At 37.9% G+C, this 18,411-nt stretch overlaps 3 protein-coding genes across 14 annotated transcripts; 1 reads left to right on the forward strand and 2 right to left on the reverse strand.

Moving 5' to 3' along the window:
• Positions 1–63: 63 nt before the first annotated feature.
• On the reverse strand, positions 64–7,203 carry LOC105190934 (uncharacterized protein CG7065). Of its 6 annotated transcripts, none has more exons than XM_019844982.2 (6): positions 7,114–7,203; positions 5,024–5,133; positions 3,983–4,704; positions 3,671–3,774; positions 3,483–3,585; positions 467–3,239 (listed from the first exon to the last, which is right to left on the reverse strand). In XM_019844982.2, the coding sequence occupies exons 1-6, from the start codon at positions 7,169–7,171 to the stop codon at positions 467–469; spliced, it is 3,870 nt and encodes a 1,289-aa protein (XP_019700541.2). In that variant the 5' UTR covers positions 7,172–7,203. The 6 variants fall into 6 exon arrangements, with proteins under 6 accessions (XP_011152261.1, XP_019700541.2, XP_011152263.1 ...); XM_011153961.3 differs by lacking the exon at positions 7,114–7,203 and adding an exon at positions 6,011–6,803; XM_011153962.3 differs by lacking the exon at positions 7,114–7,203 and adding an exon at positions 6,639–6,802.
• A 100-nt stretch (positions 7,204–7,303) lies between these two features.
• On the forward strand, positions 7,304–11,283 carry LOC112589066 (uncharacterized). 2 transcript variants are annotated; one of them, XM_025300929.1, is made up of 6 exons: positions 7,304–7,442; positions 7,645–8,010; positions 8,093–8,259; positions 8,336–8,542; positions 8,715–8,989; positions 10,876–11,283. In XM_025300929.1, exons 4-6 carry the CDS (start codon positions 8,407–8,409, stop codon positions 11,221–11,223), a joined length of 759 nt encoding a protein of 252 aa, XP_025156714.1. In that variant the 5' UTR covers positions 7,304–7,442; positions 7,645–8,010; positions 8,093–8,259; positions 8,336–8,406; the 3' UTR covers positions 11,224–11,283. The 2 variants fall into 2 exon arrangements, with proteins under 2 accessions (XP_025156714.1, XP_025156716.1); XM_025300931.1 differs by having other exon boundaries at positions 7,307–7,442; positions 9,166–11,283.
• A 3,861-nt stretch (positions 11,284–15,144) lies between these two features.
• LOC105190413 (uncharacterized) lies at positions 15,145–17,757 on the reverse strand. 6 transcript variants are annotated; one of them, XR_003113225.1, is made up of 4 exons: positions 17,018–17,166; positions 16,580–16,956; positions 16,238–16,500; positions 15,949–16,054 (listed from the first exon to the last, which is right to left on the reverse strand). XR_003113225.1 is itself a non-coding variant. In XM_025300933.1 (3 exons), exons 2-3 carry the CDS (start codon positions 16,782–16,784, stop codon positions 15,939–15,941), a joined length of 663 nt encoding a protein of 220 aa, XP_025156718.1. In that variant the 5' UTR covers positions 16,785–16,956; positions 17,173–17,757; the 3' UTR covers positions 15,145–15,938. The 6 variants fall into 6 exon arrangements, 5 of the variants coding, with proteins under 5 accessions (XP_025156718.1, XP_025156717.1, XP_011151467.1 ...); XM_025300933.1 differs by lacking the exon at positions 17,018–17,166 and adding an exon at positions 17,173–17,757 and having other exon boundaries at positions 15,145–16,054; positions 16,238–16,956; XM_025300932.1 differs by having other exon boundaries at positions 15,145–16,054; positions 16,238–16,956; positions 17,018–17,162.
• Positions 17,758–18,411: the final 654 nt, after the last annotated feature.

An 18,411-nucleotide genomic window follows, 5' to 3' on the forward strand; every position in this document is an offset into this window, starting at 1 on the left:
CATATTTAAGTATAATACATTTTTAGATGTATATACATATCACATTCACATATATTTATATATTACCGAAATATATATAAATATATATGCATATAATACGTCTGATATAAATTTATGCGTAGAGAAAGTCCGAGATACGCAGGATGCGCGGGCGATGCAGGATCATCTAAGTACAATGTCACAATTGCAGTCGCATACGGACAGAGAAATGAGACGGTAGGATAGGTGAACCCCTGCGAAGCACAAGAATCAGCCTGCTCCTCTTCGGAGAAACGCTCGGAAAGCTCGCATGGACGACGCTCGGAAATTCGCACGGGCACTCGCACAGCCAGGAATCAAACGAGACGTCGGCGTCCGGGGAGCTTACACGGAGATCGACACGTGTCAGCAGTGTGTGTCGCGAATGTTCACGGGGCGTCGAGTGCGATCAAGTCCGGAAGGAAACGACGGTGCTCTTAACAGTAATTCAATAGAACCGCTGCTGATGCATATAGCTGTCGTACTGCTGCGGCTGCAGCGATGGGACATAACCGGACGAATGCGCGGCCGGTGGCGCTGTATAAGAACCGTAATTTTGCTGAGGATATTGGCCAGACGATAACGACGATGGTCCGCCATATTGGCCCTGACCCGGCATGTTGCCATAACCTTGGTAATTGTAACTATTGTCCATATACCCTGAGTTGCTGGGGAATATCTGCGTTTGCTGGTAGTTCGAAAATTGCTGATTCGCCGCAGGGGGGTAGGTCATCGGGGCCTGCTGACCTTGGGGCCGCGCCGGCTGATTGCTCGGTACAAAAGTCTGATTGTAGAAGCTCGTCATACCAGCCGACGACGCCTGATCGACGGAGCTCGACGCCAGCGGCTTCATCTTGTCATTGCTGAGGCTCGTGTGCGACTTCGGCACGTATTTGCTGGGCAGCTCGCCCATGATGTTCGCGATCAAGCGCTTGGTCTCGTTGAGTATCGCGTTCGGATCGTTCGTTCTCGCGTCGTCCTTCTGCCGAGCTGTCGGGGAGCGCGACTTGGAGCGCGAGCGGGAGCGTGAACGGGAACGCGAGCGGGACCACGACGTTGGCGATTTGGAGAAGGTTCGCGACTTCTTGGCCTTCTCGTTTTCGCTCACGTTCTTATCCGCCGCCTTGTAGATATCCTCGAACGTGTAATCATCGTCGTCATCGGACAGATCGATCTTTGTCTTGATCTTATCATCATCTTTCTTCTTGTCCTGTTGTTCATCCTCATCGTTAGCGAACATATCCAACTTCGGCTTCCACTTGTCTTCTTCATCACTCGGATTCTGGTTGCTCTTGCGAGTGGAAAACGGGGAGATACTTTTCCTGCTCTTACCAACGACACCGTCGATCTCTGGAGTCGGTGATTTCATGCTACTCGCTAACGTCGTCGACGAGATGGTCGTACTGAGGTTAACAAAAGCTCTCAGCTTTTCCACTCTGCTCGGGTCGCTCGCCTCGAGTTTCTTCAGGAAGCTGATGAGGTTATGCTGCTCCGGCGTGCTGAGCTCTTTGAAGTTCTGCAGCATCGACTTGAGATCCGTGTCCGACAGGTTTTCCACTTTCGAGGCTTGCCGTTCGCTCGACTCGATGATTGTCTTGATGGACTCCGCGGCTCGAGGAACCACATTGCTGCACGTCGCCAAACCTTTCACAAAGTCCGCAGTGGTGACGGGCTTGTCAGAGAGCTTCGACGCTTCTGCCATGCCAACCACGGCGTTAATGAGAGTCTCCAGGTCCTCTTGAGAGACATTTGATTTACCTTGCGCAACCAAAGCCGCCGCGATTTCCTGGGCAATCGCAACTTTGTCGACCGTACCGACACCTGGCACGCTCACCGGTTCGGACTTAATCGCGGGTGCTACAATCTCCACCGGTCTCGAATAAGCGGTTCTACCGATGTAACTTGCAGCTGGCTTCGATACTTCCAAAAGCTCCCGCTCCTTCTTCTTCTTTTCCTCCTCCAACTTTTTCTTACTCTCAGACGTCCTATGCAGCAGCTTAGCGATGTTCTGTATGGCCGTTTTCGTTGGGGTTATTGCCATCTTCTCCACCATGCCGGCAAACAGTTGACCCTTGAGTTTCTCTTTCGCCGTCTCGAAGAGCACGCTCACTTCTTCATCGAACAGCAACTCCTCCGCAGAATTCGGCTTTGTTTTCTCGGCCGCTAAGGCCTTCGATAGCAGTGACACTATCTTGGGGCCGAGGGAACCCAACTGTCCCTCGAGCGCTGTGAGTAACCTCAGCAGACCAACTACTTCGAGATCCTCCGTCAACGTCTCCTCCGCGACTGGCAGGTTGGGCGATTTGTCCTTCACAGGGTACGGGGTCGCGTAATGTACCGGCCTAGTGTGGGTGGCCGTACGCGGGTAATAATGGCTGTACACGCCACCCCTACCGCGCGGATACGAGTACGCGTAATCGCGATCTCGGATCTCGTGACGGTCGTAATAGTCAGACTTGATGGTCTTGGTGCCGACGTATTCTACCTCGTCGTCGCTGTCTATGCGATGCCTGGGGCGCTTCGTCACGGGAGAACGCTCGCGTCTCGAAGTCCACTTCTCCGGCAGCTTATCCTCGGGCAACTCCAGACGCTTCCGAATCTCCTCTTTCCGTTGCTGCAGCTGCTCGTTGTGGATTTCGCGCATCCTCTTGTTCCAGAATTCTATCCACTCCGGCTTGAAGTCGTGCTTGCTCGGATCATTACCCTCGGCCTGCAGCTCTTTGTAGCGCCTGTTCCAGAATTTCTTCCACTCATCCGGATAGGACGGGTGCTTCTCGGGGTTCTTCTCGTGGAACTTGAGGGCGCGATCCAGCGTCTCCTCGGCACGCCTGATCTGTTCGCGATACTTGTCCCACTTGTCGCGCTCCCTCAGCGGCTGTAAAGAACGCGATCGCGACCGTGACCGCGTTCGCCCTCGTAGGCGCTCCCGCGAATGCCGATCGCGTAAGTGCCGGTCGCGCGAATGTCGCTCGCGTGAATGTCGAGACCCGCTGCGATACCTTCCGACGTTTCTCTCAACGGAGGTCCTTTTTCTACTGCGACTCGGCGAGCGGGATCTGGAACGGGACGGTGATGGGCTGCTGGAAATGCTGGAAAGCGACGACAGCGACTTGGTATCGTCTGATGGACGCTTCGGCGACTTCTTCTGGTTCTCTTCGGCCTTCGACGTGGGCTTGCGAAGGTTCATTTTGTCCTTGGTAAGTATGCGGATTTTGAAGCCCCTAAAAACAAAAGACTGTCTTCGACATCTGAAGATACATCCGACGACTTCCGTCTCCAAGAGAAATGGTGGAATAAAAATATCTCTCTTCGCAATAATTAGTAAATTAAGTAAGAATTAGTGAAAATTATCCTGCGGACTCGATGATTCAAATAAAAAAAAGACTTTTCAGAGATATATGATGTATTAAGATTTTTTTCTTTTTGTTATTTTCCTACCGATAATTTTAGACTTGTCTACTTACGATTTCGTAGTCTCTCCTTTAGATTCTACTTTTTTAGGTGACTTTTCCTTCTTATCTTCCTTTTTATACTTGTCATCGATCTTCCCATCGGCAGGCTGAGAATCTTCATAGAAACCGACAGTTAAAGAATTGCAATCGCAATGGCGTTCAGTCGTATTATGAGTCAATAAGGCAGATTTTACACTCACCTTTTTTTTTAACATTATTACCATTCTGCTCCGCCATTTTCTCATCAAAATTCGTCACCCATCTCACATCATAAACTTCCATAAATGTACTCTCCGGCGTTTCCCTGTATGCAGGAGAAACAGCCGCATTGGTCTTTACGATAACGTGAAGCGTACAACTAGGCGTATCATACCAGTGGTAACGTATTCGGTAACACATATCGTATCCGCATAATACCAAGGTCTCACGCCGAGGGCGCGAGTCAAAAGTGAAAAGTCGGATTCTCGCGCGCGCGGCGGCGCCAACTTTCATCGACGGATGCTCGAACTTACCTAAAGTGCAAGTCCTGATATACCCTCTTAATGTACTGCATCTTATTCTTCTCGAACTGTGCTTTGTCCACCAACTGCGGCTTCATTCTTCCGAACTTCTCTTCGATCTTCTTCGCCACTAACACCGATATCTCGTTGGCGCCGCGCTTATAATTCGTAGTGCGCGGCAGCTCCGTGATCGCTCGCGAGATCGTCGGGAAGTGTCGATTGAGATACGTGATGCGGTGATTATAACTGGTAATGTGAGCCATTACCGTACGCGGGTCGCCGCGCTTGTCACACAAAACACACGTGTAACTCGGCTCGCAGGAGTCATTGTCCACTAACTCGAGGAGGTACTCGAGGCCGACCAACGGCGAGCTTTGGTGCCGATCCAAACTCATCTGTATCGACGTACTGCGTGTGATCTGGTCCTCCGTGCCAGGTGGCACCGGCTCGCCGGGCGCCAGCGTGTCGCCGATCACGGTGGCCTGCACGGGCGTGACCGTTTTGCTCAACTCCGGCCGCTTGGACCACAGCAGCACCGGGTACGGCCATTCGTCCAGCTTCATTTTGTGACGATTGCACTGATTGTGACTTATCAACTTATGCGCGCCGTACAGGGCGACGTTACAGATATGACACCATATATCACCGTCTTCGGTTTCGGAGTATACGGGTCTGAGTGCACCATCTTCGGCGGTGACGCTGCATCGCATTATGCGCTTGCGTTCGTGCTCTTCCTATGAAACATAAACGATTAACGATTCGTAAGGCGGATGGTCTTCCGTTGACGAAGGCTTTGCCTCAAAGCTGCAATTACGTTCGCGCGAGCGCGTAAGTATATTCGCGGTGAGGCGCACTCGGCTACATTTTGTGATGTTCTTTTTCGTTCGGCCTTTCTTTTTTCCTCACGGAAGGAGAGTGGGATGGAAAATCGGTAAACCTCGCGCGTTACGGTCATGTTTGAAGACTTGTATTCACTTTCCAATTGTTCAATGCACAGACAAATAATACGCAGTGAACTCGATCGCTCTCCTGCACGCCACATCTTTCCTTTACCTTTTCCTTGTCCTCTTCCGACAAATGGGAAGGGCTACGTCCCTCGATATCGAGATCGTCAAAATTCTGCATGTTGTGGCCGTAAGCGGACGAAGTCTTCGTAATATTCTCTGGAAATATCGAAACTTTATGAGGCGGCGGAAAGGCAAAGACGTAGGCGACGGTTCGCATCAAGGTTGACTCAAAGCTGCGATTGCATCTCGCTTGTGTACAAGAGATCTAAAAGTGACACAAGTAATTTGAGTTCGGTGCATGTATGTATGTGACAATTATAAATATTATATCAGATCATACGTAATCCTGCAACAAACATCAGCTGATGAGTTACATCACGTATGCAGTATGTAATAAGTCAACCTTGGAGCGATGCTTCTCAGTAGACTAAATATTAAAATCGTCATTAATATATTAAGTATGGTCTATTTGTAAGTTATTTGTAAACAGATTATCCGTATTTACTTACCATTATTGTCATTTGCTGTATATGCTAACATTTAATTTGACCAACATCAATAACATTCGCTTTATATTCTGATGTAACACAACATCAGAATATATTCCTCATTGTTTAACTTTACTCACATTAAACGCCGAATATATAAATATTTTGTTATACTTAACTTTATTTAGGGAATAGAACGGAACCATAATTTTGTACTTGACACACATGTGGCACAGAGAGTAAAAGATATCAAAGAGAATCCAATGCTTTATAACAAGCCTCAACTTGTTTTTAAAGACCTTCCAATTCTATCACAATGGTACATTTGTATCAAACTACACAAGTGATCTTATTTGCATATTGTGTTTACAATTGTGTTTATAGATGACACATAATTTCTCAAACAATTCATATAGGTTATAAAGGTCATAATGCTCTACACACAAGATGAAATGAAAGAATAATACAGTATTTATTTTGATATTTACGCTGACAGCCATTTACTACCCTGCTGGAGTGCAGAAAATGCTTCTCCAGCTACTTACCAATCGGAAGGATCATAAACTCAGAGAACCTCACCAAAATGTTCCACTAACAGAAACCACAAGTACCACAAAAACTGGACAGATTTCCAATGGAACACAAACAGGGCAAAGTTAAGACCTGCCTAACTTTGCCAAATCAACATCGACTAGAGATTGCCGATCGGCAATTGACGAGAAAGATACTCGGTCAATATGTTGTCAATCGCTCTCTCTCCTTCTCTCTCTCTCTCACTCTCTCTTTCTCTCTTCCCTCTTCTCTTGATATATTCGCGCCTCACAGAACACAGCACGTTTCACGGCAAGGCTGAAGGTACATTTTTAGCTTGTCCCAAATACACGGACCGGATCACTTCTTATTATCGAAAATAATCGTCCGATTGAACGGGCACGAAAATAAAAGGACATGAACGCTTCGTGCCGTTCGCGCATCGTTCATACAGACGTGACGCGCGACACAACACGGAAACCGATCTACAACGGCACATGAGAATCGTTTCTCGGGAAACCGGATACATAGCCGTGTGGTTAAAAGACATCGCCTCGATACTTTGTATACCTCGTTGCCGACGCTGACTCCGTCGTTGTTCAATTTCATCGTAGCGCTCGCGAGTGAATGAGGTTGACTTACCCTGAGCGTTGAGAATTCAAGGTCACTTGTTGGAGCTTTCGTGTCGTAATCCGACGATTTTTCAGTTTCGCTTACGGGAAAACCTCGTAGCCATCGTAGCCATGACGTGAGCAAGACATTCTCATGTACGTTCATTGGCAACTAACTTAAATAGAGGTCTATTCCTTATAATGTATTATATTGTACTTTCTGCACTTAAAATGAATTAGGTGTAAGGCCCGGGTAGAAATAAACCTGTTCGTTTTATCTGCACTGCTGAACTGGTGCAACAAGTTGAAGTGAGAAAACCTACGTTTGTCTCACTTTAACTTAATGCACCAGTTCAGCAATGCAGACAAAACGAATAGGCCTTGCAGACAAAGGGTGCGTTCCGTCTCACGCATATGCGCGCATTTTTTATAGTATACGTGACATAACTATAGATAAATACAAAACGAACAGGCCTATTCCCTGCCAGCACTAAAAGGGTGCTTACGATAACAAGAGTGGAGCGAGTGAGATCTGGATCTGGAGAGAGCAGTACACACTTCCATCTACAACTATTAAACATGGTCTACAATGGCAGTAAGCAGTAAGAAGTAAGCGTAAGCGGTAAGAAATAAACCAATCACAGTCGATTATGACAAAAATAATCAACTGTGGTTGGTCCATTTCTTACTGTTCATGCTTTCTTCTTACTTGCGACCATTGTAGACCACGCTTTATATTTCATGGCTGCTCCTAATCCTACTCTCTTGCTATCTCATAGTGACAGGAGCGAGCAGCAGCCGATCGTCTTGTGTGTATACATAACAGAAAGCTAATGTATGCCATATTTTATTTCTTATTGAAAGAGTTGGGCCAGAGCACAGACTTCTGCATAACGCATAAGAAAATCAACCAATCAGAGTTCTTCATTTCTGTCCTAAGGAGGGAAATGAAGAAAACTAATTGGTTTATTCTCTTATGTGTTATGTGTTATGCAAAAACCTGTGTTCTTGCCTTTACACATTTTTCCGAAAAGTAGAGGGCATAACGTTAACACCAGTGAACTATATACTATATTGGAACGAGAACGGCCCTCTTGAGAAAACCGGCCACCAAAAAAAAAGAGATAGGTTGATTTGGTACCATATATGTAATACTACTATATTGCTATCGAGACGAAGAGGAGTGAAGCCAACATCACGGTGCAGACATATATCATCTTCTCGCTTCATCTTTCAAATGCGTACTTCGGCGCAAATACGCATGCGCGTGTTTTATGGAGTCGCATAACCTCATCAGATATACAAGTTGTTACGTTTCTAAAAGTGATAAGAAGAGGAAAAATGCGCTCATGCTATTTATGTGGGAGAAAAGCTTCACGGGAAGAAAATATTTCTTTACATAAGTAATTATATTGACAAATAATGAGTTAAAATATATATGACTTACAATAATTAATAACAAATTATATAAATTATATGTTTCAGATTTCCTAATAAACAAGACATACGTAAAAAATGAAAGGAAGCATGCCATTTACATGACACAGATGATGTATCCCATTTGTACATTTGCTCAACTCATTTCAGATTGCCGCAAAATGTAATTAGACAGAAAAAATGGAGACTACCTCTTGAAAGTATACCCAATGCAGGTATTACTAGTAAATGTTGCAGCTATTGCAAAAAGAACTATACAATATCATTCAATAAGTAAAATATTTATATCAGCAGGAGAAAATATATCTAAGGAACCTGCGATATTTCAAACAGAAATAGATTCAAAGGTATATACAAAAATAATGGATGCTGCAACGACGGATGCCACAATAGATTCAGCAACAATGAGTGCTACGACAGATGTTGCAACAACATATTCTACAACAATAAATCCTGCATCGAGTGTTGCAACAATGGATCCCGCAGTAATAGATTCAGGTATATGTAAAATGCAATCAATATTGGAAGCTTCTACTTCTTATTTATGTAAGTTAAATATGAAATATATATACAGAAATAATATAAAATACTTATACATATTACAATAAGAAATAATTTATATATATATATAAATGCCACTTTTGTTATAATAAATACTATCTATTTTTAGATTCTGAAAAAAGTACTGTCACTCTTCCAAAGAAACGCTTTTTCGCAGAGCCTCGATATATCTCGGAAATTACTGTTACTGATGTAAATACAGAAGAAAAAGCTAAAAAGGTTATCACGTTTATAAAACAGGAATATGAAAAGAAATGCAAAGAAATGAAGACTTTACAACAAAAAAATAGAAGATTGAAAAAGCTAATTGTTTCATTGCAAGAATTAGTAGCACACTTAAAAGAATCGAAATTACTCTCTGAAGATGCTGCAGACAATTTCATGGTATGTTCATAAATAGTAATATTGCTCGTAGTGCGTCATACACAGTTGTATATACACAAATTATGGAATATTATATAATATATTGCGACATTTTTCATACAGTAATGAAGATAGATATATATTATGTACAATAACTTTATTTAAAAGGAAATATTTGTATTTTATGTTTCATTTAGAATATGTTACCAGAGAATGTAAAAGCGATAATGTCGCGAAAGTTGAAAACATACGGTAGTTACTCTCCTGAAATTCGTAGTTTTGCACTAACACTTCACTTCTATTCTCCTAAAGCATATACATATGTAAGAAAAATATGGAATATGGAAAATATGGAAAAATATGGAACAATTTACTACCAGGTCCTTCCACATTGCGAAATTAGTATCGTGTAGTCGATGGATCTCCAGGTTTTACAAAAGAAGCATTAGATGCCATTTTAAAGCGTAGTAATAATTCTAAACCTCTTATTATTAACCTAGTTATAGATGAAATGGCACTAAGGGAACAAATTATTTTCGATAAAAAACGATTTTATGGCGGTATCGATTTTGGCACTTTGGAAAATGAAGATTACGATAATGACTCTATTCCTACAGCAAAAAATGCTTTAGTATTTATGGCAGTATCGTTAAATGATAATTGGAAAGTCCCAATAGGATATTTTTTAATTAGAACATTAAATGGCACAGAACGGTCGAATCTCTTAATACATGCATTTCAGCAATTACATCAAATAAACTGTAAAATTTTTTCCATTACTTTTGATGATGCTCCAAGTAATATTAGTATGTGCACTGCTCTGGGTGCAAATTTTACATATGAAAATAATTTTAAGCCATATTTTATAAATCCAGTTACATCGGAGAAATGTTATGTGTTCTTTGATTTTTGTCATATGATAAAATTAGTAAGAAATACTTTGGGTGACAAAAAAATTTTACAAACATCTAGTGGTGACATAATTGAATGGAGTCATATAGTAAACCTGCATGAATTACAACAAAAAGAAGGTTTAAACATTGCAAATAAACTCACGAATAAACATATTAATTTTCAAAATAATAGAATGAATGTAAAATTGGCAAGCCAAACATTAAGTGCAAGCGTATACAATGCACTAATGTTCTTATCAATGTCAGATTCCACACATCGATTTGTTAATTGCAAAGCAACTGCTGAATTTTGTTTGAATTTTAACAACATGGGTGATATGTTGAATTGTAAAAATAAATTTTCACGTCAGGAATTTAATACAGCATTAACTTCTGAAAATTATGTACAACTACAAGCACATGCTAAAAATTTTGAAGCATATATTAATACATTACAGGATGAAAAGGGCACTCCTATTTTAAAAACTAATAGGAAAACTGGTTTTCTTGGATGAATTATATGTTTAACAAATATGTTTCCTCTATTTGATTATTTAAAATCTTTGGGGATGACATATTTATTAACATATAAACTGTCTCAAGACTTTCTTGAAACATTTTTTAGTGCAATACGAAGTCGCGGAGGATTCAATAATAATCCACATGTTTTGCAATTCAAAAGTGCTTATAAACGCCTATTGATCAGACATGAATTAAAAGAGTTTGATAATGGTAATTGTCTGTCTGATAGCTTAGACATTCTTCATGTAACGTCGAATCTAAAACAATTCAAATATCCAATAGCAGATGAAGAAACATATTATTTTGATAACCAATTACTCACTTTTGATCACGATTATATTAAAACATGTTGGGAGCTCACACCATATGTAGATAACATTGTTCAATATATAGCAGGATATATTTCTAATAAACTATATAACACTATACATTGTATAGTTGTATATTTGTAAAAATCAATTATTAGGTAATACATTGCCTTGGTTATTACAGCTCAAAAATAGAGGACCATATTTAAAACCATCAGATGATGTATGTAGGATTTATAAAATAGCAGAATCAACTATCCGACAGTATACAAATAAATTGCAAACAAAGATGATACAACAATTATTAATGAATATTATATACCGTAAATTATCATTTTCATTTTCCAATGATACCATGCAAAACCATATATTATCTCAGGATATATTAGATAATCATAAAACGCAATTATGTAAGCGTATAATATCATTATATATAAACATAAGACTGTTCCATGAAGCCAAAACCATGTCTTCTAATACTCATTATATTCGCCAAAAATATACAAAACTTATATTATTTCACAATCAATAGCATCTCCTATGTATATAAAATGTTGCATTTTGATATTAAACAAAACTATTCGTAAAAATACTATTGTGTTTTTATTTCTATGTGTTCATACATATTATTAACAAATGAATACATTTGATATGTAATCATATAATAAACAATCAATGCTGCAATATTGGATAGTAGAATTATTGTATTTGCATTTTTTCAATATTAGTGTTTGCATACATTTTTTTCTATTCTATTTGTTTTTATGAATATTTAATTAACATATATTTGTACCAATAGTTGTAAAAGTAGCTCTACTCTACTAATTTGTAAATTTTTATTTAATATTTATTTTTAATACAGTCGCATGTTATACGATGAGAATATCCGAAAATAATATTATATAATTTCGGTTATTTTTATACCCACACTGATTTTATACACACTGCATTAGAAATTGTAATAACCATCGACATATATTTCGAATCCCACTTTCAGTTTTTTTAAGTTATTTTCTTATTTCATTTAATATTATTTCAATTTTCATCTTATTCTTACATATTTTTATTTTAACCTCTACTACGTATATTAACGCATGCGCATAACGTTCAAAGTACATGATCGCCTATATCTATCGTATCGTTTGTCTCACTTTCTTGGCATCACTACCGCTTATGGGAGAGATGCGTAAATAGCAATATAGTAGTATTACATATATGTTTGGTACCATCTCTATCTCTGTCTAGCGAATTTTGATTGGTCTGTGGTTTTCTATGTTCTTTTCTACAAACATCAGTTCTACTAACCTTTTTGACTCAACAGACTAGTCAATAGCTGTCAAGTGTCACAACTTCTTATTAATCATAATATAATCAGAATTATTTTATTATCAAATGTGATATATAAAAATGTTGTATTTTATGTAGTCGCACAAAAAAAATGTTTTTGTGTTTTCATTCTCGTTAATGAAAAATATTATAAGATATGTATATTAATGCTGCATTTTAATAAATAAAATTAATTAGGCAATGTTTTGTTCATTTATTGCCCTATATGTGTATTATTTCATATGTATAAAAAATAATAGAAAATAGACATTGTATAGAGTGCGTTAAGTATTTGCATGGCTTGATATAGATAAAATGCTTTAGCAATCAACAAAATAAAATCGTATTGTACTTAAAACTTTTATTTGGAAAATGCTACAAATTAAAATTAAAAAAACACAGTAACTATACATATATCTCATTAATTTTCTTTAAAGACAACAATAACAAGTGTATCAGTATTAGATGAACAGAAATATATTTTATAGTAATATATTTTTTATTTTCAGTATATGCTAGCAAAATTATAAACAGTTATCTAGGACTTTAATCCTTTGAAGTAAATTGTTGGAAATAACAATTTTCAACATTGGGGAGACAAAGTTATATAAATATACTCATACATATAAAAATACTTTTATAATAAAACATAAATTTTTTCCAACATAATAATGAAATATAATAATGAAACATTAATAATGAAACATATATAAATATTGTAAGGAACAAAAAAAAATATATATGGAGCATATAAAGAACAATATCTTGAAAAAGAATATCACATTCGCAACTTAAATAAAACGTACATCTGAACTCGTTTTAGCTAAATCTATAATCTATAATCGAATTAAAATTATTATTATTAAGTAATATAATAATAATAAATAATAATATACGTTTCAGATTTTATAAATTTAGTTCTAAATCAAATTATAAATTTGGAATTAAATCTATAATGTAAAACATGTATTATTATCTTCAAGTTCAGTCTTTGCTTTAAGAGATTGCACACAAAATAACGAATATCATAAAGAATTAGAAAAGCTATGCCAAACAAACAATATATTATATTATAAAATATATTATAAAATAATTCAATGTTTTAATATTATTTATATATCTCGAGAGCTTTTAGTTGTAATAATTAAATTATCGAATGTGGTAAAATAAAATTGTTTTATGAAGTTTACTCCGTTTAGTCACTAATTTACCCAAAATACTTTCCGTTACAGTTTTATTAAACGTAGATATGCGAATAAAAATATATGAAGATGTTATAGCTTTAATTAATTGTATTTTGTGTAATTCCTCAATTCCAGCAGTATCTGTTACAGGATGTTGTGGTTTGAATAAAGACATAGCTATTGGAATATAATGTTGTATAGTAACTCGAATAATATTGGCTTGGAAATGGTTTGCATTCATAGGTAGCACATTTAATTTAGCTTTAAAGGCTTTCTCAACAAATAATATAATATTATAAACTATTGCAGATGGTACATATAATTGACCATGATTAATAAATTTCATAAAAGAGGATTCTGAATATATTTCAGAACAATAATTATGTTCGTAAGTAACATTACTTATGTTAGTTAAAATTTGAATACAATCATCATATTTTATTTGTTTAACAAGGCCGTTAACAATATAACCGGATATATAATATAGAATATTTTGCTGAATAAATGATATATTAATATTTTCCATTGCTTTAATTATATTTGTTATATACTTAAAATCAATGCAATCAAAAGCTTCAGATGTTTCTTTAGTTTTACTTTTATATTTAAAAATGGCAGGCATCACAGTATTATCACCAATACAATTTGCACTAACACTACTTTTAATACTATTTAAAAATAAAAGTTTTCGTACAGTCGATATGAATTGTAAGCAGTCAGGATTATTATTCCAACCTCCTCTAGCTCTTACGCAAGAAAAGAAAAGCTCTAAATGATCCTGCGAACATTTGTATGGTAAAAAGAAACGTAATGGATTAATTTTAGAAAATAAATCCTTAGCTAAATTGATTATACTATACATATTTATTATGAAACCTATTGCAAATGTAGACTTTCGATGATAAAAAATAGGAGTTCCGTTTATTACTAATTTCGAAATATAAAGAATATTACTGTTAAAAGTATTTATAAAATAATTAAAATTTTTTTGTATCATGGGTGATTTAAAATTTCTTCCAAAATGACTTCTAGCATTTACAATGTCAAATAGTTTGTCAAAGATTCTTAAAAATTCTGTTGTAGCTTCACTGTTTTCAAATCCTGGAGTTTGTATTTTCTTTAAATAATCAATGGCATCAGCAACACTACTGCTTATTGTTTGACATGCAAATGAAACATTCATTTTTTTATTGAAATAATGCATATGTGCATTACTTAATTTGTTTGCTAATTTTAAACCTTGTTCTTGAATATCATGTAACTTCTTAACATATGCAAAAGAGATTTCCTGATTCTCGTATGTAATTTTGCATTCAATAAAAGTGTTACAACACAATTTTATCATATGTGAAGGATCTAATATACTGTAAATATATGAATCATATAGAGGATGTTGGAATGCTGTTTTTATATAAAACAGATGTTGGCCGGTTTCAAATAAGACGTATCTTGTACATTTAAATTTATATTTTCTTTCGAAGCTTCTTGGTGAAAACATTTTTTTATATTTGATTTATATTCTTTGGGATGTATAATGCATGGAATGTTCAAAGAATCCATATTTATCAAATTATTCAAATTAAAATTACAGCCTAACAATTGTAACGTTTTTAAATTGCTTTTTGCACCATCACACGTAATTGAACGAACAGTGATGCTACCTATCTCTGCTAGTTTAACTATAGCTTGCTGCATAATTTCACTTTGTACAACTGAGGGCATTTTATTTGTAAAAAAAATGCAATTGAACACTTAAATTTCACCGTAAAAGAAATGATTAATAATACCAACACTTCGGTAGATATTTCTTCCGAATCTTCTATAAGAATACTTCCATAATCTACATACCCACGCATCTTATCTATTGTTTTATCATATATTATTCTTTTTCTAATACTCATAGAATCAAATATTAATGAAACATCTGATAAATAATTTTTTGTATACGCTTCATTTTTCAAATATATAAACACTTCAGTAAGAAAACCAGGTTGGATGTTTGTATTACTTAGCATTCCATTGTGCTATGTGGAGATTACTGGAAGAAGATAAGTTACAGTTATATATAGGATGTTTATATTTATTCATTGCTTAAGAGAGAAGAGGTGGTGGAAGAGGTATCTACCTTTTCCTGATTACCAAGAAATACAATGAAATCTGTTAGATTGGAATGTGAAATACACTTAGTATAAAAACTGACAAAAACACTATCAGAGAAAGTAAGCGGCTCAGTTGATTCCTGAGAATGCCTCTTTTTAACGAAAAAACCCCTAACCAACAAGTAGAAAGGGTTGTCCGTATCATTTGCATAATCGGCAAGTAAACTTGTGGCTTTTTCAAATGATATATTCTTTAACCGGCCGGCCAGTTCCGCCATCGTACGCGGCGCAGCCATAGCTTCAGGAACAACCGAAGGCACCGAGGGGGGAGGATCCATCAACCCAACCCCCGCACCGAAAGTAACCAAAGGAACGAGCAGAACCCCCAGCCCCAGGACCCTCCGGGCCCAATTCGGCCAGCGAAACCTTTTTAATATTTCTATAATTATCGATAAGAATGTCACTTATGATCTTAGGACCCTCTTGCCTTTCCAATGAAAGCTTTCCTGAGGACTCCTTAACCACGGTAGAACCAGTGATGTTAAGAGCAGGATCCACGGTCCCGTGCGTGTCCGCTCTTTTTGGAGAAGACAAACGAAGAAATTCGTTTTCTCCAGACAAAAGATCCTTATGAATTTTTATAGCAGAGACTCTATTTTTTGCCTTGGAAATAGGGCCACTAGTGATGAGGTTGCGAGCCTTCTTTGTGGCCAACAGAGAATCCTCTCTAGGATGAGACTTGTTTTCCGGAACCCTGTAAATAAGGGAATTATTAGCAACTTCCAACTCAGTATTATGAGAAGAAATCTTTGCTTTAACCTTATCTTTATCCTTAAATTTCGTATTCTTTTGGACCACATTGGCATATGATCTTCTAATAATAAAGTCATCAAGAGTTGGGAGAGGTAAAGAACCCCCCCCCCAATATATTCATTACCTAAAGGGATAGGTCCCTTATCTCTCAGGAACATGTCCGCCTCCCCAGGGGAGAGACAAAAGGTGGCCATGATTTTTTTTAATTTTTGTTCCAAGAATACGGGACATTTGACATCTGATGCTTTATGCATCAAGTCTTTATCCTCCCGTTTCAATCGGAGACAATTGATGCATTTAATTTTCTTAGAAGAACATTCATCGTCTGAATGTCCAGAGCCCGTGCATCTCGCGCAAGTTATCGGGGACCGACGTCCTCTGCAAACCCTGATGGAATGCCCAAATCGTTGACAATGAAGGCACCTAATGACCCTCTGAATAAAAGGAATCATATAAATTCTTTTACCAATTAAAAGAGAATAATTCGGTAATGTTATATTAGGGAAGACTGCCACAATGGTATTTGTGTCGACATATTTGACACCTCCCTGAGCCGGGGGGTCAGCAACCTTCTTTCTCAAAGCATAAACATTCAGAGGTTGTGCCCAATTATCTCTCCATCCTGGAGGAGGACTCAGGAGCTCCATTATATTATTATAACCAAAATCCATATCATCGATGCCTTTTAAGATGACCTTTTTTGTTACCTTATAATCTGGCACAAAAGCTACCCAAGTTTCCCCTTTAAAAAGAGGTTCTTTTTTTCTTTCAAAAGAGTTAACTAATTCATTTGCCAAATCAAATGTAGGCAAAGCGATATAAAATCTATTTTTCCCCGATTTTCTGAAATTATTTGCTACATTAAGGATATGTCTTAAATTATAAACATTAATTAGAACTCTACCTAATTTCAAGACTCCAATCTCCTCAGAATCACAAGAGTCTTTTGAGTCAATGACAAGTTTTTCTATAAGAACAACAAACGGACCTTGACTAGACCTATCATAACGGTTTTTAACATGCCAGCAACGACCGGAAAATCACGTATAATGTCAATACCTGCACTGACACCACCAACCTCCGACCCCATGACGGAGTCATTACATCCCTTGTCGACAGAAGGCACAGAAGTAGAAGCAGCAGCAGCAGCAGGACCTTCATTGACCTTACGGATATTAGCTGAATTGTCCTTATCAGGAGTAAGCCGTCGGCCTTCAATGCTCTCAGAGGGCATCAGAGACTCTGAGAAACTCTTAGATTTCAAAAATCGTTTGTATAGCTTGTTTGTTATTGAAAAGGTCGACGAATCCAAGCACTGATCACGCATGTCCTCGCCACGCATCACGTGGTCCAGCTCTTTCTTTATATCGCCTGGACAAAGAGCCCTTTGTTTTTCAGGCACATCAGCAGACTTGATTCTCATACTATTCCTATTGCACAACGCATTTGCGTCAGACAAACTCCCCCCTCTGAACTAACATCAGGAGTAACGTCCATCGAATCGATCTCCATCTCGACAGATAAATCACTTGTATACGAGTGATCACGTGTACACCACGTGTCACCAAAACAATCAACCTAATAAACGAACAAAAGCCTTCAATACGAAAGCCCAGAAAAAGAAAAACTTAAATCAAATTAGAACTCGCGATAAACAAAAACAAAAAACCAATCGAAAAACCAAATTAGAAAGCCAATAGCACCAAAAGAAAATATGCGATAACACGACCGTCCAAAAACAGGTATAACCCGTACCGTAGTCGCATCGAGACTCCGGTTTTCGTTGGTGGTAACCAGTGAAATATACAGGGCGAAACAACCTTCCATTATTAATCAAAACAAACTTCCATTATTAAAAGTATAAAATCCTGGTAAAATTCTAAAACAACTTTTTCTCTTGCAAAATTTTGGCAAAAGCTTAGATTTTAAATTATTAACAAAAATAGTAGACCTATTGCGGGTCGGGTATCGGAGGTAGACAGATGCGGCGCAACTCACCGTCAGACGTGGGCGCTAACGCGCAGTACCCGCAGCAATCAGCTGATCACACTACACATGTTATACACTAGCTGCGTTCCAATATTCATTGCCAGCATAAAAATCTGTATTTTCTGCGACGTTAGGTGATTGTTATAACTGGCAAAAATTTTGGAAAACAGCCAGGATTGTACGCGCACACATATGCAAGCACGTTCTCGATCTCTCCGAGTCTTTCTGTCTCTTTCTCACTCATCACTCGTATTTATTGCACGACCAATGCGAAGCGGCAGTCGTGCGTGGTGGGGGATGGACCAATGG

This window comes from Harpegnathos saltator, unplaced genomic scaffold (assembly GCF_003227715.2).
Source record: "Harpegnathos saltator strain DR-91 unplaced genomic scaffold, Hsal_v8.6 scaffold390, whole genome shotgun sequence".
NCBI lineage: Eukaryota > Metazoa > Arthropoda > Insecta > Hymenoptera > Formicidae > Harpegnathos > Harpegnathos saltator.

What these genes read in the sequence shown, in the direction of transcription:
- LOC105190934 (XM_011153959.3), bottom strand. Translation starts at nt 5,194, where the DNA reads ATGCGAACCGTCGCCTACGTCTTTGCCTTTCCGCCGCCTCATAAAGTT. An exon ending in TATCAGGACTTGCACTTTAG is followed by an intron (nt 3,775 to 3,982) that starts GTAAGTTCGAGC and finishes TCCTGCATACAG; the next exon opens with GGAAACGCCGGAGAGTACAT. An exon ending in TAATAATGTTAAAAAAAAAG is followed by an intron (nt 3,586 to 3,670) that starts GTGAGTGTAAAA and finishes GTTTCTATGAAG; the next exon opens with ATTCTCAGCCTGCCGATGGG.
- LOC112589066 (XM_025300929.1), top strand. Translation starts at nt 8,407, where the DNA reads ATGGATGCTGCAACGACGGATGCCACAATAGATTCAGCAACAATGAGT. An exon ending in TCCCGCAGTAATAGATTCAG is followed by an intron (nt 8,543 to 8,714) that starts GTATATGTAAAA and finishes ATCTATTTTTAG; the next exon opens with ATTCTGAAAAAAGTACTGTC. An exon ending in ATGCTGCAGACAATTTCATG is followed by an intron (nt 8,990 to 10,875) that starts GTATGTTCATAA and finishes TGGTTATTACAG; the next exon opens with CTCAAAAATAGAGGACCATA.
- LOC105190413 (XM_025300933.1), bottom strand. Translation starts at nt 16,784, where the DNA reads ATGGATTTTGGTTATAATAATATAATGGAGCTCCTGAGTCCTCCTCCA. An exon ending in TAAGGGACCTATCCCTTTAG is followed by an intron (nt 16,055 to 16,237) that starts GTAATGAATATA and finishes CCTTATTTACAG; the next exon opens with GGTTCCGGAAAACAAGTCTC.